The sequence below is a fragment of the Tyto alba genome, unplaced genomic scaffold, assembly GCF_018691265.1.
Source record: "Tyto alba isolate M040663 unplaced genomic scaffold, T.alba_DEE_v4.0 Super-Scaffold_3, whole genome shotgun sequence".
Taxonomy (NCBI): domain Eukaryota; kingdom Metazoa; phylum Chordata; class Aves; order Strigiformes; family Tytonidae; genus Tyto; species Tyto alba.
The window spans coordinates 13,745,174-13,771,324 of record NW_024881304.1 but is presented as its reverse complement, the minus strand read 5'-3'; the positions used below and the strand labels follow the sequence as shown (position 1 = coordinate 13,771,324).

The 26,151-nt window shown below is 40.4% G+C and overlaps 1 protein-coding gene across 1 annotated transcript in view; it reads right to left on the bottom strand.

Annotated features, from left to right (window-relative positions):
* TAFA1 (TAFA chemokine like family member 1) overlaps positions 1-18,468 on the bottom strand; it is a 233,831-nt gene extending 215,363 nt beyond the window's left edge. The window contains exons 1-2 of the mRNA XM_032985783.2: positions 17,960-18,468; positions 15,716-15,836 (exon numbers count right to left, since the gene is read on the bottom strand). Coding sequence (XP_032841674.1) covers positions 15,716-15,833 — 118 coding nt within the window. The 5' untranslated portion in view covers positions 15,834-15,836; positions 17,960-18,468. The remainder of the gene's footprint in view (positions 1-15,715; positions 15,837-17,959) is intronic.
* Between the last annotated feature and the right edge of the window lie 7,683 nt (positions 18,469-26,151).

Genomic DNA, 26,151 nt, shown 5'->3' with positions numbered 1-26,151 from the left:
AGATCTCAGGGCTGTTTGTTGTTTAATCTCAGTTTGTCATGATTCAAAAAGAATGATGTGAAAATACAAGGAAAGTCATCCATAATGGTAAAAAAAAGATTCTTAGACATTCTTAGTTGTTTTCTAAGAAACATAAATAATCAGCTCTGTCAGCTACGAAATGAATCTACATTTTCTATTCCACATGAAGGGCCGTCAAAACCAACCCTGAGTGTTTTACACCCCATTCTATTTCTGCTGGCAGAAAGTTGGGGCTCTGCGAGATTTGACAGCTACAGATCGTCCACTGAGCTGGGTAACAACATGAAAAGGCATCACAGAACTAGGCTGGTACTCTTACAAAAGTCACAAGTCTTTGGAAAGAGGTTTCTGTGTTGTCCTGCCGAAAAAAAACAATCCTTGGTCTTTATGTTATGCCACTGCCAGGCCATGCCATCAGCTCCCTGTGTGCAGAACGAGCAGCTCACTGGTTGAGAGTTAGACTTTCTACCCAGGAAAGGGAGAATTCAGACAAACTCAACAGCCCAGTGAAAGACTGAGATTCAAATCCTTCATCTGAATCAGCTTCCAGGGAAATGCCCACACCACTGATCATACTGTCGACGAGATCTCAACCTCTCATTCTGTTTTAACAAAATTTGGATCCTGCTAAAACTGGTATGTTCCTACTAGAGGATATTTTTATTTTGATAAGTCTGTATCATTACACCTTTCATTAAAGGTCTCCTCCGGCACATAATCCCCAACTCATTTACCATAAGTACTCTTACTTAAATTCCAATAAAGCCATTTACAAATCCCACCACAATACCCTCCACCATCCCAAGAACTTGTAATGAAAAAAGCACAAGTAGATACAGTTTAAATAACTGCTGGATTCAATGATTAATATTAGAGCACACAGACAGAGCTTCACTGATGATAGATGATCACATTTTCTCCAGAATAGGAGAACAGTGGTGCTTTGCAAAGCAGAGCTGAGTTTACATAAAAATGACAAAAGCAGATGCTATCACTTAGATAAAGAAACACATCTCTAATACTAAGCCTAAGTTTCAAAAAGCTAAAAACATCTCTCAAATTGATATTCTGGTCTGTGTTTCTTCAAGGACAGCAAAATAAGTTACAGATGTGTGTTAAAGGAGAAGGAGTATTGGTCTCTGACATGGATGGATAACTGTCACCTCGACAAGTGAAATTGCCTCATTAAATTAGCAAAGATCTTGAGATGACTGAGGAGTCAGCAAAACACCTCAGTAGCACCGCAGACAAACATCAGTTTGTCAAAGCTTTGCCTTCCCTCCCTGTGGGCTCCTGTTTCTTTCTGAATGGCTGAACAGAGGCCAAGGGCAGAGCTCTGCTGTGGTGACAAGGTGCAGCCTTGGCCTCCTCCAAAATGCAAGCAGAGAAGCCACAGTTTAAGCCTTATGTTCAAATATAGCAGAAGAATGGCAGAAAGTCTACACCTACTGCATCACAGTAAGAGTTATCAGGCAGTGCTTCAGTTTTCTTCTGGGAGAAGAAAAAAAAAAAGGCAAAACCATCCAAAATATGTCCTTCCCAGAGGTTAAACTTCGCAACAAAGTATTTTTAAAATACCCATCCTTTGTTTGTTAAAACCCCCTTTTCACATGCATTTAATTCTCAATGACTAGTGTCTGCCCCCACCAGCTCAGAGCAGAGCCACGTTTTAGTGGCAGGGAGTTTAGCGCTGCCTCTTCCATCTCTACATTTTTTTTATCAGGGGTAGGGCCCGTCTCAAAGTCCATTCAACCTTACATAAAAATGATACATTAGCCATGGAGACTGTGAGCAGCGGAGTGGCATTTTTTACCCTCTCATAGCAATGAAGAGAGAAATGCTGATGTCCCATCTCTGCTCTCCTGATTACCTAATTATTTATTCAAAATGGAAAACACAAGAAGTATTGTAAATTATTCTGCCTACCAGCAATGTAACACCACAGCTCTACTTTTGGGAGAAAGATGAAGGGTCAACCCCTACAGCAGATCATAGCCTCTGATTAGAGATACTCTAATTTAAATCTATTTAAGAAACAGTACCTTCTCTGGAGGTTTTTTTTTTTATTAATTTAATCTGGCCTTTTCCTTGCTTTTCTTTCAGTGTTTAGAAATATGACAAATTGTTTCAGGTTTTGTTTTCTTTTTTCTTTTCTAGTTAGTAAGGAAAACAAGCAAATTGTTCTAAACTAATTTCAAAATGTAAATACGGCACCAGACCAACACTTGATATCTTGCTTTGGCTGTCAAATAAAAAAAAATTCAATTATTTACACTGCTTTAGTCACACAAAAAAAGAAACACTGCTTTGCAAAATGTAGAGTGATACCCTGTATTCCTTCAGCCTACAAAAATAAACAAATAATTGTCACAATTGAAAAGAAAGTTTGCTACAATTCCTCCAGCACACAGAATGCTTATAACCACAAAAGGCTAAAATGAGCAATTTTTACATTAATTCAGCAATAAGATGGAATCAAGTCCTAGGTGGATTCTCAAGGCCTAGCAAGAGCCTCTAGATACCCTCTGCAAGCCAGACATCAGCTGAAGCTCAGTCACCTTTTCATTGCATGAGAGCAAAAGGATCCTGTGGAAGAGGATCCTATTCCAGGACTCCCCAGTCCAACTTGTTGGCCCCAATATGAACTGGGACACAGGATTTCTTCTGTGCCTCTATGGCAGCATGAAGTCCTGCCAGAAAACGTAACAATACTGATAAAAAAAAGTTATATAACCTCTGAGCTTCTCTGTTGCCAAAACAGAGGTAAATAATGGAGAAGACCATTCCCCAGCTTGCAGTTTTCCTAGGTTCCAGAAAGTGAGAAGCAAAGCTTCTGCAATTGACTTGAAATTCAACAGCAGCAGCCAAAAAAGGGTTATTAGTGGGGAATGATGTGCAGGACCCCAAGAGCATCCTAGTCCTACCAAAGGCCCCCCAGCGCTTTAGGTGGAGCAAACAAGACACTGTTCACAGATGATTTTCCATCTAGGAGCCCCTAGAGAAGTCCTCTTTTGGGGCTGATCTTCGAGGTCTTTCCCCAGAGCAAACTGTGACTTTAGGAGCAATCAAGAAATTAAGCTTTTTCCAGTTGTGGCAAATGAAATAGATTTTTTTTCCCTAGTAAAAAAAAAATGACATTGCTTATCTTGCCACAAGTTTTTATGCTGCTGTAGCTGGTCTGTAAGCGTATTGAGATAACAGTGTACAGTTAACAAGATTTGCAAGTCAGACATGTTACAAAAATTATGCTCTGAGTTATGCAGAATCAGTGTTATGCCACCTGTGAAAGATTGGAAGCATCGCACAAAATTCTGGTGGGAAGCGTAGCCTTCAAGTGAGAAACATGCTTCAAGCGGAAGCCTTTTTGTCCAAAGACAAACCCAACCTCATCTCTTAAAGGAAGCAATTAAGTAAAACGTGGGAAGTTCCGCATTTGAAGCGAACGCCGCACTGCCTGTCTGCATGTGCTGAGCCTGTGGTTCAGCTGAGAGCATGGACACAGGGGAAAAATTCACTACAACAGTACAGCTTGTTTGTCAATTGAGTAACAGTAAGTGAACGTGAAGGCTCTTTACACCTCACAGCTGGGGCAGTCTGATAGATTATAGCTTAACCACCATGAAAGTTTAAGCCAGCGTGAAGTTGGCTTACAGTAAAGCACTTGATTTCATGAAAAGAGAGAGTTAAGAGCCTCCATGATCCATCACCCGGCTCACAGCTACGCTTGTACTTGCACGCCAAGGACGAAAGCACTAGGGAGAGGATGCCTGCTCTGGGTACCAGCTGGGAGGACAGTATTTGGCAGCCACCAGCCTTGCTTAAAGAGGCTACATGAGGAACAGAATAACAAAACCTCACATATTTGCATCTCAGCTGCCCTAAATGTGCACATGATGGAGATCTCAGTTTCCTCAGATGATCTGTTCCACTGCTGGATGCTGTGTGCAGACTGCACAGTGGGAATCAACTGTTCCTTGTTTGGGCATAAAGAGAAAGAAAAGGACCAAACAAAGGCAGGTGTTGGCTGGGCATCCTGCAAAACCATTCTCTCTTTACAGGAAATACTGATGTTCTGAGATCTGTATGTGCTATCACAATATGGAAAAATCCCTCCTGACAAAGGCATATTTGAATTTTGTTCATATCTTTGCTTGGTTCCTACATGAAATCCGGACATTAAAGCACTTCTTTAAAAGCAGACAGGACACAGCTTGTAGTAGAACCTCTGAAACTTTAGGTACTAATTCATACAAAGCACATGTATTTTGCTATAGCTACATCTAAAAGAAAGCTTACTTTTTAAAGTCTGTATGAATTTCCCCTAACAGATTTTGATTCAGAGATTGCCAGAACTAAGGGATAACCTCTTCTCACCTGTTAAAGAGCCCAGCCCCTCAGATGTAGGGAACAGCATACTGAAGACATGTGGTCCTCATCAGGACTTCAGTATAAACGTGATACTGCTTTGTAGCTTGTTTCCATCTCTAGGCACTATAGATTACACCTTTTCTTTTGATAGAATAGAAAACATACACATACACACATAGAACGTAAACAAATAATTAATTTACATAAGAATAGGATTTAGGGGTGACTTGCATATCCTGAACCTCAGAGGAATATGACTGGTACAGAAGAACCACTTGATACCACACCGCTCATAGAAGGTACATCACCACAAAATCCTGTGCAACAAGCAGCTCAAAGCCCATTCAAATACAACCTAAAAAGTCAAGGAACTGTTTTATTAGGAAAAAAACATCAAATGATTCACACTGAAAGCAGAAATCCCTTTCTCTTTATTTTGCAACTATTTTTATCACCAGCATTTGTTCATTTTCAGAACTAGTCATGCTCAGTCAAGAGTTTGCTTTCTAGAGCCTCCACCACCCAGTCTGACCAACATGCTTCTATCTGTGGTAACATCATGACCTCAGTAAGGTGTCTGGACTACACTACAGCAGCAAAACAGGGATAAACTTTGGGGTATAAGGGATGAAGGTCCGGTTCCAGTATAACACACAAAAATCAAAGCATAAGGGCAGAAGGGAGAGAAACAAAAAGAAAAACAAACCCAGACGGAAACCACTATGACAGTATATCACTTTACACACAGTCTACTGCAGAGGCACAAAGTACCTGTGAAATTTTTCCCATTGAAAAATTGTCAGCAACAGAGTTGAACAGTTTATATTTTTCTCCAGTTTTTCTTAGAAAACACTGAAAATATGCCGTCATTATCAGAAAGTGGAAAATGTGTTAGCATTTGAAATCTTTTGATCAAATAGCTCCAATTTGATTTTTTTCCAAAAAGCAACGCTTGAAATTATTTCATAAAAATGTTGGTGGTGCTCTAATTGGAACAAAAATCAAATAACATTTTGTTGCTCAAACAGCACATCAAGGTACATTGACTAAGAGGAGGAAGTTCAGAGAGCCTTTTCTAAAAGTGAGAGCCATGAAAGCTTATATAAAGATTTAAAAGAAAATAAAGGAAACTGTTTTAAAAGAAGTGAGACAGATTTAGAAATAAGTGGGGGGGGAGGGGAAAGATTGAAATGGAGGGAAAACCTAGAGAAGACAGCAGGTAACCTGGTTACATTGTGGTCCTTTCACTGAAGTACAGCCTCTGTGTCTGGTGCTCTCCTAAGTGTGGTTTGGGAGGGATGGAAATACAGTGTGTAAATGTGCACAGGATGCTCCCAGCCAAGGCATCTCCAAACTCCCTTCCCACAACTGTCTCAGCTCTTCCTCACACCATCCTTCAAGTGGGGAACTCAGCAGAGCCCACACTTACCTTTTAGGACTCAAGAGAGTACAACCAGGCTCATAAAGAAACTGGAGTAACAATCAGAAGCATGAGATAAGTATCTAATAACTGCAGACAACTCATTCAATTCAGTGTGTTATCAGTAGCAGATCAGCATTACACAATTACCCAATTCTGTCCTTGGGGGAAAAAGGAAAATGCAAAACATTTCCAGCCAAGACAGTGAGAAAGATAAATTCCACCTTGACATGACTGACTGTGCCATCCTGCCTGACCACCCTTTTGACTCCCAGTGTGCTGTGACAAACTGGGGGGTGCACGCTGGAGTATCTCCAAAGTTTTCTTCTACTTTTGCCTAGCTACAAGTCCCTTCCCTCCTCTTTGCTGTGGATACAGATGGGTTTTAATAGACTGAGGGAAGGTCCTGACATCGTGTAGCCCTGGGAAAGCCAGGAGCTCCCACAGACACTTCTCCACTCAGCAGGGTTCACTGTGCATTACTCTAACGTCTTAAGTCTTCAGTAAGAGAAAAAATGGCAATGGAGGGGACAGAAGATTGTCACCTTGCTCTTAGGCATTGAATAATCTCATTTAGGGACTGCTATCTCTGGTGTTTTATCCTTGTTAATTTTCTCTTCCAAAGTTAGCATTCAGACACTCGCCAGCTTTTGTCTATTGCTGTTATCAAGGCATTTGCATGCACTAATCCATGACAAATGGTTTCATTTGATGCACATCTGATTTCCTTGCCTGCCAACTAGAAAGAGATAATAGAAATACCAAGAGAAACTAAATTAGAACTAAAGGACTCATCTATTTATTGGAGAAACTCAACACAAAGTTAAGATAAGCACCACCCAGGTGGCTGACTTGATGGAGAAAACTCAGGTTTCAGCCATGAAAAGACAGTTTCTAATTACCCTGGGGAGGCAGGAAGCTGCATTTTAAAGCCTCACAAAGATATGATAGTACTACAGACATAATTATACTACAGATTGCGTAGACACAATCATTTTTCTGTCAGATCCTGCCCTGGCACACTGAAACCAATCACAAACTCAAAAACCTCTGTAATCTTCAACTCATCCCTTGAGTTTTTGTTTTAACACGCAATAATGACTTCTGGCTGACCAACCACCCAAACTAGAAAGCATCCCATGCATATAACCAAAAAGAAGAACTGCGTGAGCTAACGATAATCATAGAAAGCTGTTAGGGTAGCTCTGATAACTTATGATTAAAACATTTTTAGGTAAGGAAATACCTTTTATTGAAACAGCAGAGATTTTTAGGGAAAAAGGCACCTCCTGGAAACACTGGGCCTCCTTTAATTTCAGTGCTGCTGCAAACCAAAACAGAGCTGGTACCAGCTAGAGGGACACACAGGACCTTCCTTGTGTTTGCATTGGTATTACATTTGAAATCTGTGAGGTCTTTATTTCTTTCAGGAAAGAGGCAGCTTCCAGACAGGATTTATTTATCAGGATGATAACTTGGTTTGGGTAGCCGCTGCGATAACAGAAACCTTATGTAGATTTTTTTTTCCCAACAAGGAATATCAAGGCAGAAACAAGGAATGCACAAAGATATCAAACTACTTTTCTAAAAAAATATTACAGTTTCAACTTAGGAAACTGATTCTTCAAAAAAATAAGAAGCCCTCAGAATCTTCACTGCAGTTTTGATTTTAGCATTAAAACGTGAAATAGGCTGGTATTCAAAAGCTTCTGAACTGTAATATTAGTTGATTTTGATATGCATGGTAGAAAATATAAACATTACTATATCACAGAAATATATTAATACAACATACAGTTATATTGTAATTACAGAAAATATTTATCTAGTCATATTTTAATGTGTTCCACCATACCTTCCTTATCCAAAGCACTGTTAGACAAATCTGAAATGTAGTTAAAGTTTTTCTCCAAAATATATTTTTCAGAATGCATTGTTCTGAACACTACTTTACTGTGTTAGTTGTTCTCATTTCTGCTTGGTTTTAGGTTTTATTTAAATTCAGAATGATTCAGAATGTGAACATTTACTTCTTAATAGACTTGTATAGGGAAATATATATAATACAGATACTTTGCCACACTCGAATCTTCAAAGTCACAACTGTGTTATTGATCGTCATGCATGTAGGGAAAAAGGTGCTAAACAATAGGTTCCCTTCATTTATGTTCTTTTAAAAAATAAACATATAAATCAATGAAACAGATTTTCCAAATAAACTATCCTTGCTTGCTCCCAACCACTTAATTAAACACAATTAACTCTAGTTTGTTTTGGCAACCAATTAATGTCATGATCAAATATAAATAGACTCTGCAAGAAAAGATTATAATTAATAAATCCTTAACAATACAGTAAAATTACAGTGAAGCTTTGCTTGCCAAAAATATTTAATGGCATTATTGAAGAGCATTAATGCGAACATTAAAAAAAGGTAATAAAGTTTTATCAGAGTGTGCAGTTAAGATCCTGAGGTTTTTAACATCAGGATAGAGCCTGTTGGCTGCTGACATTATTTACAACATAGGAAATCACAGTTCCAAGTTCCCTACTTTAATAAACTGACATGTATGTTCATAGGAGTTTTCCGATCACGTTCTCCATCAATATAACTTTCACGTGCACACAAGTTAACTACGGAAGTTATCTTTTCTCCCTGTGCTTGGTAGATTTGCAATGAGGGCCCTCGATTCAGATTTGTCATCTACAGAAAACTAATCCAATAGGAGTTTCGGATCATGCATGAGGACAGATTAAATGCATATTTTGATCTGAACCAGCAGCTTTCCTAATAATCAGGAGACAAGGATCACCATTTAAGCTGCTTTTTAATTGCCTATTCATTTAGTGGGAGGTAATTTGCATAACATACAAATAAAACTTCACAGCTCATAGAAAAAAATATTTATGCACAATTTTAAAAGCACCCAGCACATGTGACTGTCAGTGGGGGCTCCTAGTGCAGAGCAGACTACTCCCAGATCACTTGTAGCTCAAAGACAAGGCACCACAATGAGAGCACCCTGGTAGAAGGAAATCCATCCATCTCAGATAAAATATTGTCCGTGCATTGCACTTCACTTGGTGATTCTCAAGGAATCACTTTCCCATCATCCAAAAACTAGTAAGGTCCTCCATTCCTGCCACCAATTCAGTTCTCAAGCAAAGCTATTCCCCTCAAAAGTAAGGATTACAATGATATAATATGCCACAATTATTGATTATCATACAACAGCAACAGTGATCCTGCACCTGCTATCGCTCAAGTGACCTTTCAAGAAGGGCAGGACTGGTTTCTTCACCCACTGAGAAGGAAAAGGGGAAAACTGTTGTTCTGAATGGAATACAGGCGGCAAGAGAGAGATGCCTGATAACAATCTTCTAAATAGAGCATAGAAATATGAGTCACAGATACATACATGGGGCTTTGTAACTTCATTCAGCTTATTTTACACCCCCAATTCCCCATTGTGCATCATTGACTGTTTCTCATAGATTTAGAGTCCAACTGTGCTGCAGTCCTCATGGTCTCTGCTTAGAGTACAATGAAAAGAAATCTCCAGCACCGCTCCCATGCAAAAAAATAAGGTTAGCTTGAGAGTACTGTTCTGTACAGAGCATCTGAAAATAACAAAAATGCTGAATCCCATCAGGAAAATAAATCTTGCTCACAGCAAAGGTTGATTTCACAGCAGAGTGGAAAAGAAAACATTCAAAAGGAAATACAAATATTATAGGTGGGACAGGATAAAACAATATGAAACTTAATGGAAGAAAACACATCTATCTTATGAGGAAATGCACTTGGATATTGCCTTTTAAAATATAAATGAGCCTTAGACTAAAGTAGGCTAATCATTAAAGGCAGGTTTCTGATGTTATCAGCAGAAATACTTCAGCGCAGAGCAGCTTAGTTTGCCTTTGGGGTTTATATTTGTAGGTGCCAAATTTTCCTTGGGACTTAACCACTATAGTATGAATTCTCGCAGTCTTTAATACCATGACAGCAAGCTACAAATAGTGCAGGGCACTGAAAGGTCCCTTCGTGACTCAACAAGGCCCCAAGGCTGCACTTGGCGATGGAAGCTCAGCACGCGGGCGTGGGAGGAGATGCCTGCTGGGACTGTTGCAGCAAGGAGCTCTTTGTGGTTCTCTTTTCCCCCAAGCAGCTTCTGCCACACAAAAAGGGATGCGCTTGGTACCCGCCTGTGCAGCTGCCTGCAGAGAGGCTGGAGGGAGAGCTGATGTGGCACAGGATGGGGACAGGAGCACGGCCAGGAGGACAGAGCAGGGGGGACCAAACCAGAGCACAGACACTGCCAAAGCACACATGCAAGAGGCATGTCCTTTCTCTCAAAGTACCACATTCAGCATCTTGCCAATGCTCTTTTGCACAAGGCGTGGGCAGGGGGGGATGCAGAGAACACAGCCGTGTTTCCAGCAGTTCCTGCAGAGCCACGCAGGGCACCTTGGCCGGGCTGTTCTTCACAGTCCATCGAGCTGCAACACCTGCTCCCCCTCGGGTTGCTTCGCCTCCCTGGATCAGAAGTAACAAGGCATCACATTCAGCGGTGTGACTGGTGACAGCTTTCCTCCACCTGCAACCAAGCTGCGAGCCTTCTAGCTACACACCCATCTCTGGTGAAAAAAGTGTCCTCTTGCCTTTGACCCTCTCTTGAGTAATGGTTGCTCCTTGGAAATGCCTACTTATCCTTTCCCCTCCACCAGAAAGACAGGAGCCCATTAAAGCAACAGCTTACAGGCCCCAGAAAAACAAACAAACAAACAAACAAAACATAGCTAACTCTGGATGCAAACACACCCTACAGCCATCTTGTTTCTCTTTTAGAGGTTTGATTTTTTAGAAAAAAAATAATTTAAAAAAAAAAAAAAATCACAGGGTCCAATACTCTTGATAAAGTCTGCTGCTGTAAACAATTGCATCCCACAAGCACAGTAGGCAATTCTTCATTATCGTGCTGCTGGTAATCCTACCTCATCCTTAAGTGTTGGTTTCATTACATCGGTTCTGTATATACATAAAATACATATGAATATATTTGTCCACGTACATCCAAATATATTTATGTGACCAGCAACACAGAAGGTACCTCCAATCTGAATTTTACATAGCAGTTGGCAGTTTCACATTTTCAACAGTGGACTGTGAAGGCCAGAAGTATAAACAAAGTTATTGCGAGAGAGATGATTTCCAGTGAGTGACTGGAATAGCTGGTTGTGAGCAGGTTTTTCTGTTTGGGAACAAACTGGGATACATATGGTGTTTCCTGTGCATTACTGGTGTAGAAGAAATCTGAATCAGGCCTTAGAGTTTATAAATTTGTTCATTTTAATTAACACAGCAAGAAACACCAGTTGTCGGTTTTCATGCCCGTTACACGATCTGCTGGATACTGGCTAAGTTGTTGCATGGCAATATGGACATTGTATACTAAAGGCAACAGTTTGCACTCACACTGTATGATTAACATAATACAATTATTAATAATCATAGAAACTGGATACATTTATATATTAACTACCTAGTCCTACACTTGCTTCTATCAATACCCAGAGCGAAAATCCTGTTGTCTTCCAAATTTCAATTGTTCTACAAAGTGAAGACACATATTTTATTTACACTTTCCTGAGTAATTAGATTCAGATCAACATTCTTCACAGCCTGTTTTGAACTGAATAGCCACGTATACGGGGCATATGAAAATAGCAGACCTTTTGATGTGTGAAAATATGCAGTTTCCCCCAAGGCTACAAAAATCAGTGGGAAGGCCAAGATCAGAACTAAGAAATTTTTTGCTCACAGTCACAGACTCAAGTTCCTGCAAAATGCTGTCTACTGAGAAACATGCTCAGAGCATCCTGAGGTTGATGTTACTTGTAAGTTTGTGTAGAATTGCTTTGAGACTGATTATCCTCCTCATAATATGAGGTATAGAGAATCACTTCTTGAGATGATTTTTAATGGGCCCATCACTAACTACCGTCACAATAAAAAAGCACTTCATGTTTAGCAGACATACAATTCCAGCCTTGATTCAGTCCATGATCTCTTTCTCTGAATATGGCTATTTTTAATTACCGTATTTGCAAATGTCAGCATCACTACAGTAGGTACATGTTTCCTCTTGTGTTTACCTCACGTTTACACTGTGTGCAAGACTAACCTAGCATCCTTAATGTGTACCTAATTATTTTGCACAAACTTACAGGCGAATCCAATGTACTCCCCTGTATTATTAAGCAACACATGGTCAATGTTGTCTATCGTGATTCAATATTAACTGATGGTCTTCACTGGGAGGAAAACATCCCTCATTTATGGAACAAAGCCAGAAAATTCACTAAGAATTACATGATTGAAAGGGTGGTGGTTGGTTTTTATTTTTTAAACTTGAATCCTTTACTTTGTTAATATCTTGTTGTCTTACCAAATGCCGGCATCTGCTTCCTACCTCTGGGCAGGGTCAATCTGTCAATCAGATGATCAGTGGACTATCACAGGCACTCAGCTAACTCTGCAAATCACAACCTGTCCACTCTAATCCTCAGGCCAATTCAACAGCTCTACAGCTGTGTGTATCTTAGAGCCTAAAAGAGCCAGTGTGGAATTCTCATTATTACTGTTTCTTATTAAATCACACAGAAATGACATGCTTGAAAAAAAAATAAAAATGGAGATTTGTTTCCACATAAAGTTATTTCCTCTGAATGCTTTCAAACTCCTTTGCCTAACATAATTTTTCATGAAAATGAAATATAGTCATAAAAAACCTGCAGAAGTCCATGTGTATTACCCAAGGGAACTATGCTGCAATGGTGTTCAGCTAGCTTACTTCAAAGATCTCCTCCAGATCCCAACAAAGAAGACTGATCATCTACCCTACCCTGCCCACCTCACCTATCAGTCAAAAGGAACAGACACCAATAGTGAAGGGTACTTCACAGCAGCATTCAAACTTTTCATTGTATTAATGAAACAGGGAAGAATTCATGATCAGGAGCAAATAATACAGCATCATCCATCTTATATTCAAGCAATATTTACTACATTCTTACTAACTGTGCCTACCTGACAACATTTCAGAGAAAATAAAGCTGGAGTCAATTACAAATACTGTTATGTAAAGCAGTTTATCACATCTGTTTTCAGGTTCCTATCTATTGCTAAGTTGTCTAACTGAATAAAGAAGCACTGAATTATAAAACTGAAAAATTATACTACACTGAAAGGAAGCTTTAAACTTCTGTGATTGCACATAGCGTGTAGAAATCTATTTCAACCCATTCAGACACTTGCTTAAGAAAGTTTCAGGAAAAAAAAGAACAAGCTCAGAAATCTCTGATAACCTAAGCTTTTCATATATTGCCCTTGGTTTCTAGTGTTTTAAAATTGGATTAACTGCAGTAGCACAGATGGGTATATTCACTGTGCTAATCCACTGAGTTCAGTTTATGTTAAATACACTCCATGAGGATTTTATCTTTTACCTGCACCTTCCTGTGCTCAGTGAGACTTCTCTTCATAAAGTCTGAGAAGAATGAGATGGGGTGAAACCTGCCTTTTTAATTATCTTATACCAAAGTAGCCCCATGATGAAGTTGAACAGCTCAAAATCTCTTATTTTAGAGCATCTCATTATCTATAGAAGATCACAAACTGAAAGAAAATGTATGCTGAACATGCTATTGATTACAGCTATATTTGCCATAAGTTGAAATTTCATATCCCAAATATTAAATTACTGAAATTATGCACTGGCTCATCTGTATCCATTTTTTATTCACTTTTATTTGGCTGAACATTTTAATCTTACTTACACAGTGACTAACTAAAAGTAAATGACGCATTCCTAATATTATAAATATGAAAAATAGGGTGTGCTCAGGGACTGCAGTTGAATACATTAAAATCACTCAGTTTGCTAGTTAACATATTTTCATCCCTTTTATGTACAACCTTTTACATTCAGTTGGCAGACTGCAAACTCATAACCTTAAAAAACCTCACTGTCTTGATTTTCTGTTGTGACAGCAGAAATTGTCCAAAATCTCTAACAGTTTCCCTAAAGGACGCTCACTAGCTGGTACTTCCCAGGTGCAGCACAATCTGAATCTGAGGTGAACATCATGTCAAATTCCACTCATCTGTCAATGTAGTGGATTATTTCTTGAGAGACTGAAATTGGCTGCCTGGGATCAGAACACCATCAATCTTATTCATGTAGGGTGCGGAGAAGCTGCCTGAGAAAGGCTCGCAGGAGGGAAAGCTTGGCTGTTTCTAAGTAGGTGATGAGGCAGCTGTAAAACCTTCACTCTATCTGTATCACATCTGAGTGAAATATTTTGTCATTTTTCACATTTCCCCAACACTTGGTATGCATTCGGTGTCTTAGTGTTCTTGCTTCATAAAAAAGGTGATTTTTCAAGCTTAGGCAAATGTGGCAGAGATTTGGATCTGCCCAGCTCTCATTTTTTCTCATAACATCACTTGTTTCAACTGATTTTACAAAACAAGATTACATTTTCCTTTTACCTATCTGTTTAGCTAGTTTTTTCTTATCTCCTTCACTGGGGGACAGACTCAAATAACTGGTAGCATTACTTTCAATTGCTTTGTAATAAATATTTTCTTCATTTCTCTGCAAGTCCCAAATAAGAACATCACCTCTGAAACTTCAAATATCCTCAAACTTCCAGTGCCAGCTAGTAAACATAACACCATTAGCTAATCTGATGCTTTAACATAGCTAGTGAGAGCTGGTCTATCACAGGCTTAGGTCTATTCCTCTATACTATGCGTATTTTATTACAACAAAGCCAGACAATGCCAATATCTATGACTTTTGGACAATGAAAGTGGTTGGGAAAACTTTGAGCCATTAAGGTTGCTAAAGACTTGTAGTTCAAGACCGTCCATCCTTAAAGGTATGCCATTAGATCAGAAGACATTAAAGTATTAGTTGCCCCATCATTAAACGATTCATCACTGCGAGTTAACGTTTTCCATCTTTCATTTCCAAAGCTCTCAAAACCTCTCCCACCTTTCTTTGGATCCAAATTTATTAAGCAACATTCTTAGCCCATCCAATTTTAACCAGATGATAATACCATGCTAGAATATTCCAACTGCTCAATTTTTAACACAGCACATTCTTCAAAGTGCAATTAACAGTTGAAACAGTTATGTGATCCATTAATAAAAACACAATAAAACTACTAATGTGCAGTCTCTGTGAATCACAAGAGTCAGAATGAGCTGCATTCTTCACTCCTAACCTGTGGGATTTATTTTGACTTTACAGGCATTTAACTTAATTGAAATACCATCCCAAATTCTCCTCTAGGCTGCACTTTTGCAACTCCATCAATTTTCAGAGGTAAACTTGAGAACCTTAGAGTAACAGTGTCTCTCATTTATGCTAAGACAAACACCTAACCTCCAGCAAACACTAGTGGCTATGAGTGATATTTGGTGCCAGTATTTTAAATAACAAACCCATGTCCAGTTTGGGTAAGATAATTGCAAAGTTATGTAGACCTGTGCTGTCACAATGTCTTTCCAAGTTACACACCTGCTCAAGAACCGCACAAAATGGGGAGAAGAGGAGATAGACAGAGAAACTGAACTGTTATCCAAAATGGGAATTCCTGTGTTGGGAAGTTGTTAGAAGATGATGTTAAAGGATGAATATTCCAACATCAGATTGGCAAAGTACAACACGTTAGACTGACCAAAAAAAAGATGCTGGGCAATACAAAGGCAAGCAACTCATAAAAGTTAAATAAGAAGGATTTTATGATTATTCAATCATTTATCAAGACAAACATGAGCACAGGCAGAGTGCTTGCAATCTTACAGCATCCCACAGCTGATCTTGGTCCTACCTGGTCTGTGCAGGTGATGCTGCTGGAAAGTGTGATGGAGGGACCCCTGACAGAGCAGCATTGCACAGGCACTTATCCACAAATACAGGACCCAGGACATTGCAGAGACCACTGCCATTCTCTAAACAAAACATCAGACAGATATTATTATCCATTGCCTTATAGCACACAGAATAGTCAGCTTCCATTACAATAGTATTATTTTTTTATTTTTTATTCCTTTTGCTAAATATCTTTTGTCTCTTGGTTGTTATTTCCCCCCTGCAGGATGTAATTGTCATACAACAAAGGTCATATCCAAAAAGGACAGCTGAGGTGGTAAGATGTCAACACAGGAGCCTGGATAACTTTAATAATTCAGTGGTAAAAATGGAAGTATAATGAACTGAGGACTAAAAAAAAAGGAAATAATACAAATAGAAGGCTGGAAAATATTCCCACACTGGTCCATAGCTGAATTTATAATTACAAAAAATAAATAAAAAACAACCAAAAAAACCTAAACAAAAAAAATAAATACACTGCCAGCTAAAAATCCCCTGATATCCAGACAGTATCAAAACTACTTTAAACACGTTATAGACATGCATAAAACATTCTCATATATCTGAGACGCATTTAAAAAATACTCCATCCCCAGGACTGGGAGGCTAATACTGACCCAGAAGGTAGCAGTTTATTGTTTTTGACTTGCGAGCATTAATTTTTAATCATGATGCTGTCTGCTAAACAAAGTAATGGTTTCTCAGAATTATGTTCTAATCCCCAGATGAAATCAGCTTCCTTTTGTTCGACCTGTGCATGTAGAGGGATTGGAGTATGTCCAGACTGAATTTCAGACGTATTCTACACAAGATTTGATCTTTCCACAAATCAGATTGTGTCAAAATTTTAAAAATATTATGAAGGGAAAGAACAATTTCTTTGTCTCCCGGTGCAGGCATACTTGGACATCCAATATAGACAACGGTGGGGTTTCATACTTATATCCATTATTGTAGCAACTGGCTAAAATTCCCTGTGACTTTTTAACTTCAACAGCTCTTTCTCAATGCCTGCAAGGATCAGGAGGTTTGCAAGGCTCAGCTACGCTACACATTGTCCAGTTCCCTTAACAACACCTTCTGCTGCATTTTATATTGCCAAATTAATCAAACTTCAGGCACTCTCCTCATTCAGCCAATGACGTGATGTCATTTTCTATCTAATAATCCAATCAGCTGAATATTATTTTCACAGAGTGAGAAAGACTTTGAAAGATTAAATCTCTCATGGAAAAAAAAATCATGGTCTTTACATAAAAATTAAAAAATAAAAAGTCTGTATGTGATATATCAGGGAGATTTCTGCAGTAGGAAAAGTAACACTATTAAAATAGTGAAATACAGTGGTAATAAAATACATGCATATAAAATATTTTTTTGCCCCTAATTTTAAAGTGGCACACAGTCTTTGGGAAGATTTTTAAGACTAATTGGTTGAAAAGAACCCTGTAAACTAACAAGTATAATTAGTAGAAAATACAAAAACATTATTTTGATCAGCATGATGCTCTTCCTTTCTCTGTACTGTTTAATCCACTGCTTAGCACATAATTTAATTTCTGATTGTTTACTTTGCAGTATACAGTGTACTTTTTCTCCTCTCTTTTTAGACCTATTTACCTTGCAAAAAATTCAATCCCCTCAGATCAGGGAGCTCCCAGTAGGCTTCCCGTGTCTTCAGGAATTAATGCCTTCTTGTCATATTTGGTGCTCCCATACTTTTTATACAAGGTAAAACAGAAAGGTGACTCTCACATATGGGTATTTCAATTATTCAGGTTATTTAAACTGAACTTTAAAAATCCTAGCTAAACAACAAAGCAAAGCCCCAAACTTCTACAGCCTGCTAAATGCTCCCGTGTCTTTCCTCAGGCATCATATTCTTAACCACATGGACAGCAGACTGATTTAACCCACTCAGGCTTTATTATTAGCTCCCTGCCTCTTTTTTTTTTTTTATATATATATATATAAAAACCTTCTCTCAGACTACACTATTTCAAACTACCTCTGCTGAAAGCCCAGCATCTCTTACAAACATTTCTTCATGCACTTGTTCGTCAGCAAACTGCTGTCACATACACACTTTTACACATAGATCATCTTAGTAAAGAAACAGGGCAGTGAGTATTCCTCCAGTTATTATCTGATGAGTTCAAGATCTGGCTTCTGAATCTTAAATCCTAAAGAAGCTCCTTACCTGAGTAATCCAACCAAGAGCAGAGCACTCTAATAGTGTTCATTGGAAAGATCTAACACTTTTTTAAATCCATCTGTATCACAATAAGGGATATTTAATAGCTTCCCAATAATCTTCTTTATCAGGATTAAAAGAAAAAAAAAAAAAAAAAAAAATCTTTCTTTACAAATCCTGTTTCCGGAGTAAAAAAGACATCTGAGCTTTCAGACTCTGCCGTCAGAAAAGTGGCCAAGGTTTGAGGGGTGGAAACCTTCTCATTTTCACCTTTAAATCATCTCCTAGCATCACCTTCTGCTTGATGAGACCTTTGAAGCGATCTTGAGATAATTTGCAGCTTCCAGGATACTTAAGGACGAGGAGCAGTTTATGTTTAACGACAGAGGAGCCTCACTCCAGCGCGGGCAGTGCAGGGTAAGGCAGCTGTACCTACGCTGCTATACGATGCTGTAAGTACCGTAGCCTATTTCAATACATCCCTGCTCGGGAGGGTATCACATGCCTTAAAGCGACACAGCCTTCGCTTGCAAACCCCAGCCAGGCACTCCGCTAGTCGCCAGGGCTTAGCAACTGGAGCTGCATTTAAATACCGGCACTCAGACTTTGCACAGAGCAGAAGAGCAGCTGGTTTCGTCTGCGAGGAGCAGGTATGAATGGGCAGAGGAGGGTGGAAGAGCGCTGGTGGAAAGGCAAAGCCGTCGGAGAGGCGAAGCCCTAAACGCCCAATGAGCACTCCGAGAGCTGCGTTAATTCTGCCGGCTGAGGCTTTATTCCCCAGGCGTTGCTCTTGCACTTGTTCACAAGAGGCAAGTGAGACTTAAGGGAGTCTCTTCCATTTCACAGGAGAGCGGCACATGCTTGTGAATGGAGAGGGGTGGTGCAGGGAAAGTGTAACAAAACACACGGGAGAGACAGGGGAGGGCAGAAGACTCCTACACACTCCCGTGGGCTTTCCAACACCTTGCCACAACTCTGAGTGAAACCTTTCCTTCCAACTACATTTCCGATGCATCTCAGCAGACAATGGGGATAGAGCTCTGATTTCTTCCTCTAAAATGCTAAAACTCAGATACATCAGATTATTTATTACAGTTATTTATTTATTGTTCACATCTTAAGTGGCCATTTACAGGAATTGAGTGGTTTCCTCTCCCTCTTGTACCATATGTAATTATTTTTTAAAGAGCCATTGTATAGACCTAATACATACCATTCACTTAGCATTATGGCTTTCGCATCTGCCTACAAAAGAAGGAAGGCTTGGAGACAAAACAGAAACTTCCATTTTAAGAGTCCAATGTGCGTGTTGTAACACAACATGGAATTTTTCTTTTTTTTTCCCTCTTGATAACGTAAGGTAGAAGAGTGCACTACCTTCACTGCCTGACAGCTCCAGACACCAAACAATAGTAAATAACAACAGCAATAAGTATCCTTACTGTCAAGTACCTCCTCCTCAGCACCCAAGGACATATATCTCAGTGGAGACCCTCACTGAGGGGTGTGATGAGTTTACTTGACAGACCATACACTCCTTTAGAGCTGCTATATTTTATTGGGTCATACATACTAAGAGATTAGCCCTGCAGACCAACAGAACATCACACTGATCTCTGCCACAGCGCTCAGATCAGCTCTTTATTAGAGCCTTAAAACAATAAAGTAATTGGAGGGGAGGGGGTGTGACAGAGTGACACAGGAGAGCATACGTGAGTGGACCCTCCACACACCACTGGTCACCGTTGCTGTCTGGCTTCCCTCAGGTCCTGAGTAGTTCTGGGGAGGGGAGGGTGGCTCAGGACAAGCCTTGTGGTGACCAGAGATGCTTTCAGGAGGTCAGCATTTATTTTCAGGTGCTCTGTATGAAAACACATGGCACAAGTATGGTTGGGGATATCATGTTCTGTTTAATAAAGATCATCTTGTTTTCCCAAAAGATTTCCTTAGACACTAGAAAGAAGGCCAAGACTTGAGGCAGTTGCTGCTATTTTCTGGCCTCAGAAAGGTCTTGAAGTGTCCAAGAACTCTAATGAGAGGCAACCAAGGCACACCAAGTATCATGAGGTACTGATGAGCAAGGAACCAGGACTTGGGATCAGGTGGAGCCAATTGCAGAAGGTGGTGGGTAAAGGGCTGCTGTGATTTGCTGCCAAAGCCATAGGGAGGCTCAAGACCTCCCCTCTTTCCATGGGAATACGGGAAGCTTTCTTCAGCACCTGAAAGGGGCAGGTGATGGGAATTTCTTTTAAAATAACACCTGTTTAACAAGATACTCCCTCTAGGACTCTCAGGGAAACTACTAGGAAAACAGTATGAGTGGGGAGGTGTGAAGAAAGAAGAGGGAGAGGGGTCTCAAGAAGCCAAAAAAAAAAAAAAATCCTCTGGGAAACTGAAAGGCCTTGTGGACAGGAGAAGAAATCAAACAAATTGTGACCACACACCCTGGCAGAGTAGGCAGAGACAGATTTATGCAAGATACAGATTTATGTAAGGTACAGCAGAACTGTCACTCTGCCAAGCACTGCTAACTCCCAGCTCCATGAGGCTAATGCCACCATAACCCCTGACAGATGCTGCTATTGCTCAGGACAAGCTCTGCAGAAACATGGGACATGTTGCTTCTGCAGGGTAGGGGGGAGATCAGAGGGACAGAAGAGAATACTAAATAGGCTGTGCTTGCAGACTCTTCCCTGTGCTGGCTCCCAGCATCAGACAGGAACAGAGGAGTCCTTGGCAAATCTTGCAGAAGCATCTTCACACCTGCTTTGATGTCTTTGCTGCCAATTTTAACTTTCAGTGGGCCAACAAGACATGAAACAGCTCCTCTTACCCTGCTTTGAGCTAGGCACAGTGTCATCTTCCTCTGATGCTTTGGGGCTTTACTTTAGCCACCTCACTTCAAGACTTACTCACTTTGACAGGAAGGAGATGATGTTTTACATGTGTCCGTGGGCCTGTGTGTTGAATGTGGGACTAGTAACTCTGACACACTAGAAAGAATAAGCAGAAAAACAAGACACCGCTGAACAGTTTGCACATTTCAAAATCCTTTCTCATGAAGAGGGAAGGCTGATTGTTTGTCTCTAGAAAGAAGAGAGATGGGACAAAAGGTTGTGTCAACCATCCTGTGCAATGGCAGCTCCTGCCAGTGCTGGGACAGGATGGATCTAGGCTCTGCAGAGGGGCAGAACAGCCTTTAGATTACATGGCTTATGCCTCGCTACTGGGAGGTAAAGTGTCAAAAAGAGGTCCTTCCACCTCCACTCTGATACCTCATGGCAAACAGAAGAAAGGACAGAGACCAGGACCTGAGATATCCCAGCCAGAGAGCATGGAAAACTGCATATCCACAGCTCTCATTGAAAGACTCCTTGGGATTGCTGGGAGGGTTGGCAAAAGCAGGCTGTTACACTGGCATGGTATTTCCAAGGTGAAGGGGGGCTTGCAAGGGGTCAACAGGCATCAAACTGACTTTGAGACAGGCTGCCTCACACACACAAGGACTGTATTCACAAGGAGAATAGCCTTTTCCTACTGGTTCCACCATTCATCTAAAGATGCCAAGCGAAGGACAAAAATAGGCACATAAAAATAAATGCTCTTCACTGCCTGAACCTCTATTTATCATAATTTTCTGCGCACACAGAAAAGGAGAGCATATGTAATTCGAGCAGACTCATGCAGATAGCAGGTTGGCACATGCACCCAAATAAGGGCCTCTGGCCTCTACTTTCTGCGTGCTGCCTCCTCTGCCTCCCTCTCCCCACATGCCTCTTCCCCATGCAACAACTTAACAAATCCCAGGGCTGTATTTTACAAGGTCAACACCTTTGAAAAAGCAAAGCTCATTAGTTCTAGTGCTCCTGGGACAATGAAACTTTGCTTTTCACTGGCTCTGTTCACCATCCCTCCCAGATGCTCCCACTCACCCTACACAGCCCTTTCCTATAGACTCAAACTCAGACTTGGTTGCTGCCTGGGCAACAGGCAGTGGACACTGCAGCTCCCCAGTACCTGCATGTTCCTATCCCAGGTGAGCCAAGTGTAGTCTAACAGCAAGTTTACCTTACCTCCACTGAAAGCCAAATTACTCTTATGTCCACAACATTTACAAAAGCTTTTTTTTCAAATGTGACAGAAGTTTTACTTGGCCCCCTAGCCTCCCCACACAGCTTGTCTTTCATTGGAAACCAGCCCACGTGAAAAAACAGCAGCTGAACATGTGAAGATTGATCTGCCTACATGTGATAGACTGAACAGCAAACAAAGCCCAGAGTAAAACCAGCCAAGCAACAATCCCCATCCAGGGCCCTAAGGCTCCCTCTGTTTCTCCAGCTTTTTGTTTCCTTCCCCAGTGGAACAGGGAGCACAAATACTAAAGCAAGATTCTTTTGGTACAGGGAGAGCACAAGATCTATGGGCTTCCTAGAAATCAGCTATCGATACATCTTTTCCCAGATAAACACTTATATACCATGTTCAAGACATATGAGCATAGCAATGTTTGGCATTTCATATGCACATACCCTGTGCTCAGCCAGGTGCTCACAGTGATGCTCCACTTTCTTCCTAGCACTTTTGATATATTCCCAAGAAAGCCAAGTCTCAGGGCAGGAGAAGTTTTCTCAGTCCCCACAACTTTTCTTCCTCTGTTAAAGGAGGCCTTGTCCAACCTCAGTGACTGAACTAAACCTATTTCTTTTCTTCCCTATGTCTTCTATGACAGCGTTAAATACTTTAGTCTATATTGTCAGGTTTTCTTCTCCTTTAGCCTTTCCAGTGGCAAGAGAAGATGCACCAATTTTCCTCGAGGTAACCATGCTGACCATGAGAAGCTCAATAGAAAGCCACACAATTTTTCATGAAGGAAAATGGTCAAAGCAAGATTTGATAATGCATCTGGGTGTGACCACAACATCTGCTGGCCAAACACAAAGATTATACACACCAAAAGCCTGAAGAAGCAGAGCTTAACAACAACATGTGCAGGGAAATCATTTCCCAGGGGAGCCCAGAGCCCTGTTCAGACAGTTATTGTCCCACTTCAAGTTTAGGGTACCAGGAAATTTGCCGTTTCCAGCATGGGTGCAGCTATTTAGGTATGGGAGACTGGCCAAGGACTCAGCAACACGAAGGAGCAACACATCACACCCAGCAGAGAAGGTCTGCTTACTGAGCTTAGCACCCTGAAACCTTGTGGCTCCTTCCCACTTTCTCATCTCATGTCATATCGCTGCAACACCTCTCTCCTTGCAACCTCAACTACACAAACCTTCCTTGGCAGAAGCAGTAGTTTTGTCATCCATCCCCCACCTCCAAAATGTACAAGGAAGATCCAACCAGCAAGATGGCATAGCCAAAGCTATTAGAAAAAAAACTACAAAATCAAAACCACAAGAGGACCATAAGTAGCTCGTACTGGAAAACAATTAAGAATAACAAGTCTGAACATTGACAAAAGCAGGGAGAAGTGAGAACAGAGCACAAAAAGAAAGATTTTCACAGTTATTTTTCCCAGCCTACCATAAAGGTGCTGCTATTCCTTGTTAAAGGGATGTCTAGTCTTCACAATTACTGTTTGGGAGGCAACGATTCTGCTTCTTGCAGTTTTTCCATGCCTAAGAGAGGAGAGAAAGAAAAAAGAACACATCTATATTTGTCAAGGAAGTTTATATCAAAAAGTTTGTGTCCTAGTTATTTTTAAAGTATGTAGGACAACGCACAAAAAAAAAAATCTCAACCCTTATCTGTAACTTGCCAGTAGCCAACAAGATCAGTACTTGCTAAGGATTAACAAGACAAATTATCTGTGCAGTACATTATCATCATGTAACAAATTTTCACTAGCACTCAATATGTTCAAAATATAACCATAAAAACACGACTGCGGTCAGGATATCATGACAGGTAAACATAAGCATCATATAATGGAGACAAGATGTTTCTTTAGTTTCAGTTCAGAGATACCAAAAAGCAAAGAAATCTAACTTAAAATAGCCCTAGAGCAAAGCCAGTCATGGTGTTCTTGTCAAGCAGTGATACTGTTACCCTTTATAAGCTATATATTAGCTAAAGAGATCATCCTGATCTGAAAAATCCATAATCTCCTCACTGTTTCTCAACTTCCACATAGCACAAGCTCAAGAGCCTTCAGTCCAGACATTGTTATATAAGCCTAGTTAAAGCCATTACGTGAAATATTACTGAAATATTCTTATTTTCAGAATGAACTATTGTTAGTGTCAGTTTGCAGTTACCTTTCCAGACCATCTAAAACCACACTAAATGCAAGACCCATCTACAGCAGACAAATCATGGGCCAGAGTGCATGAACTGAAAATTAATATATCTATAGTTGGAGAGGACACTTAGTATTTTTATTTGATTTATCAGTTTCATTATGTCAAATATTAGTCCTCAAACACAGTTTTAGTGTTTACTTCTTCTGCTGAAAAGCCAACTTTTACATGAAGGTAAAAGTGTTTTCAATATTCACATCATAAATAAAATAAATTCACCAGAAACAAAGCAGTTGAAATATTCTGGGAAGCAAATTCACTATGGTGAGTTCAGACATGCTCACTAGATTGTCTTCACTCCCTGTAGGCACACTGCATTCCTACCTTCAACTTAAACAACAGGTCTCCATTGTCCTCTGATATTAAAAAAAAAGGAGGCTTCAACAACAGCTTAAGTAAGCCTCTTCTATCAGAGTTCACATATTTCAGACATCAGCATAGAAATGGGGTTATCTAGAACACAAATTTCCCTCTATAGCATTGCAGCAGGCCACCCACAGCTTGATACCTCATCTCCTTCCAAGCTGCACTGTGGCAGACTCTCCCCCAGCCCAGTCAGCCACCCTCCCACCTTCTCCTGACGTACAAAAAATAGTAGGAAAAGCAGCCAGAAGTCATAGCAAAAAGGCTACCACACAGACCACAGCTCAAAAACACACCAATCCTTTCCTGGCCACCCCCACCCCCTCCCATCATTGTAAGGAGAAAGAGTTTCCCCAACACACTATGAAAGCACAAACCATGAACACAACGAGGACCCACTCCACCAGCCCCAAAAGTCTAGCTTGCAAGCACCAACCTCAAAAAAACCCCAAACATCTGATCTCACAGGCAGGTTCAGCTCTTGTTTCTGTCTTCCCCTAACTGAAAAACTTTCTATAAATTCTTGGCTGCTTCCTCTACCTCCTAAGCAACCATCACCACCCTCATCTCATCTCACCTCCTCCCACTAATTGGGAACTTTTATAAACTCAAACCACCTGAGCCTTTAAAGGATCCACAACCCAGCACAGGGATGAGCTCGTTTGAAGGCTCAAAACACTATCAGGTGCAAAGTATTTTTTGTTTAGAGTAAATCCTTGTGACAAGGCACAATCAGGCTGATTTGGGAAATCTGCCAGGATGGTTGTGCTGCATGCTAGGGATCTCTGCATGGAGCTCTGCTATGAGCTTAATGCTTCTCCTGGCTGTGAAACATCTCCAGGCACCCAAGTACACCTGGGTGCTCCAGTACACATCATATGCACATCCTGGCACAGACCAGCACCTGTGCTCAGAAAGATCATATTTTGGAAAGAAACCTTTGGCTGGTACTTCTGCAAAAGGAAAATTAAAGGAGCCAATTCAGCTCCACAGTGTTGCACTTCTGATCTTTATAACTCCAGGTGCTACCTTGAAAATAGTGCTTTCAAGGCTACTAACTCTGCATTGGCCCCAGCTGCAGAGGAAATCTCAGCTCTAATATTACACTAGGGGATTGACCAAATAGCTTATTTGCAAACCCATGCATTTGCTTCCACTTTATCACAAAGCAAACCAGTGGTGGAAGAAACATTAACAATTTGAGAGGTTTCTTTGCTATTTGCTCCCCGCAGTGTGAACTCTCATAATGGATTCACTATATGATCTTAAATTATACTTCAGTTTATTACTTCTAAAGTGCCCTGGATTCTGCAGGGTCATGGTGTGGCTTCCACACACCTGTTTTAGTGTGCTTGGAGATCCTCAGATCAGAGGTGCTACATAAGGAGAATTTGGTTATAGATAAAATACACTACTGTGTAATACTAAAGCCTAGAATTTGTAGGAAAATCCTTGAAAAGATAAAGCAGGCAGACAGGGACAATTTCTGACTTCACTTATGTTGATGAAAAAAAAACCCCAAACCAATAAAAA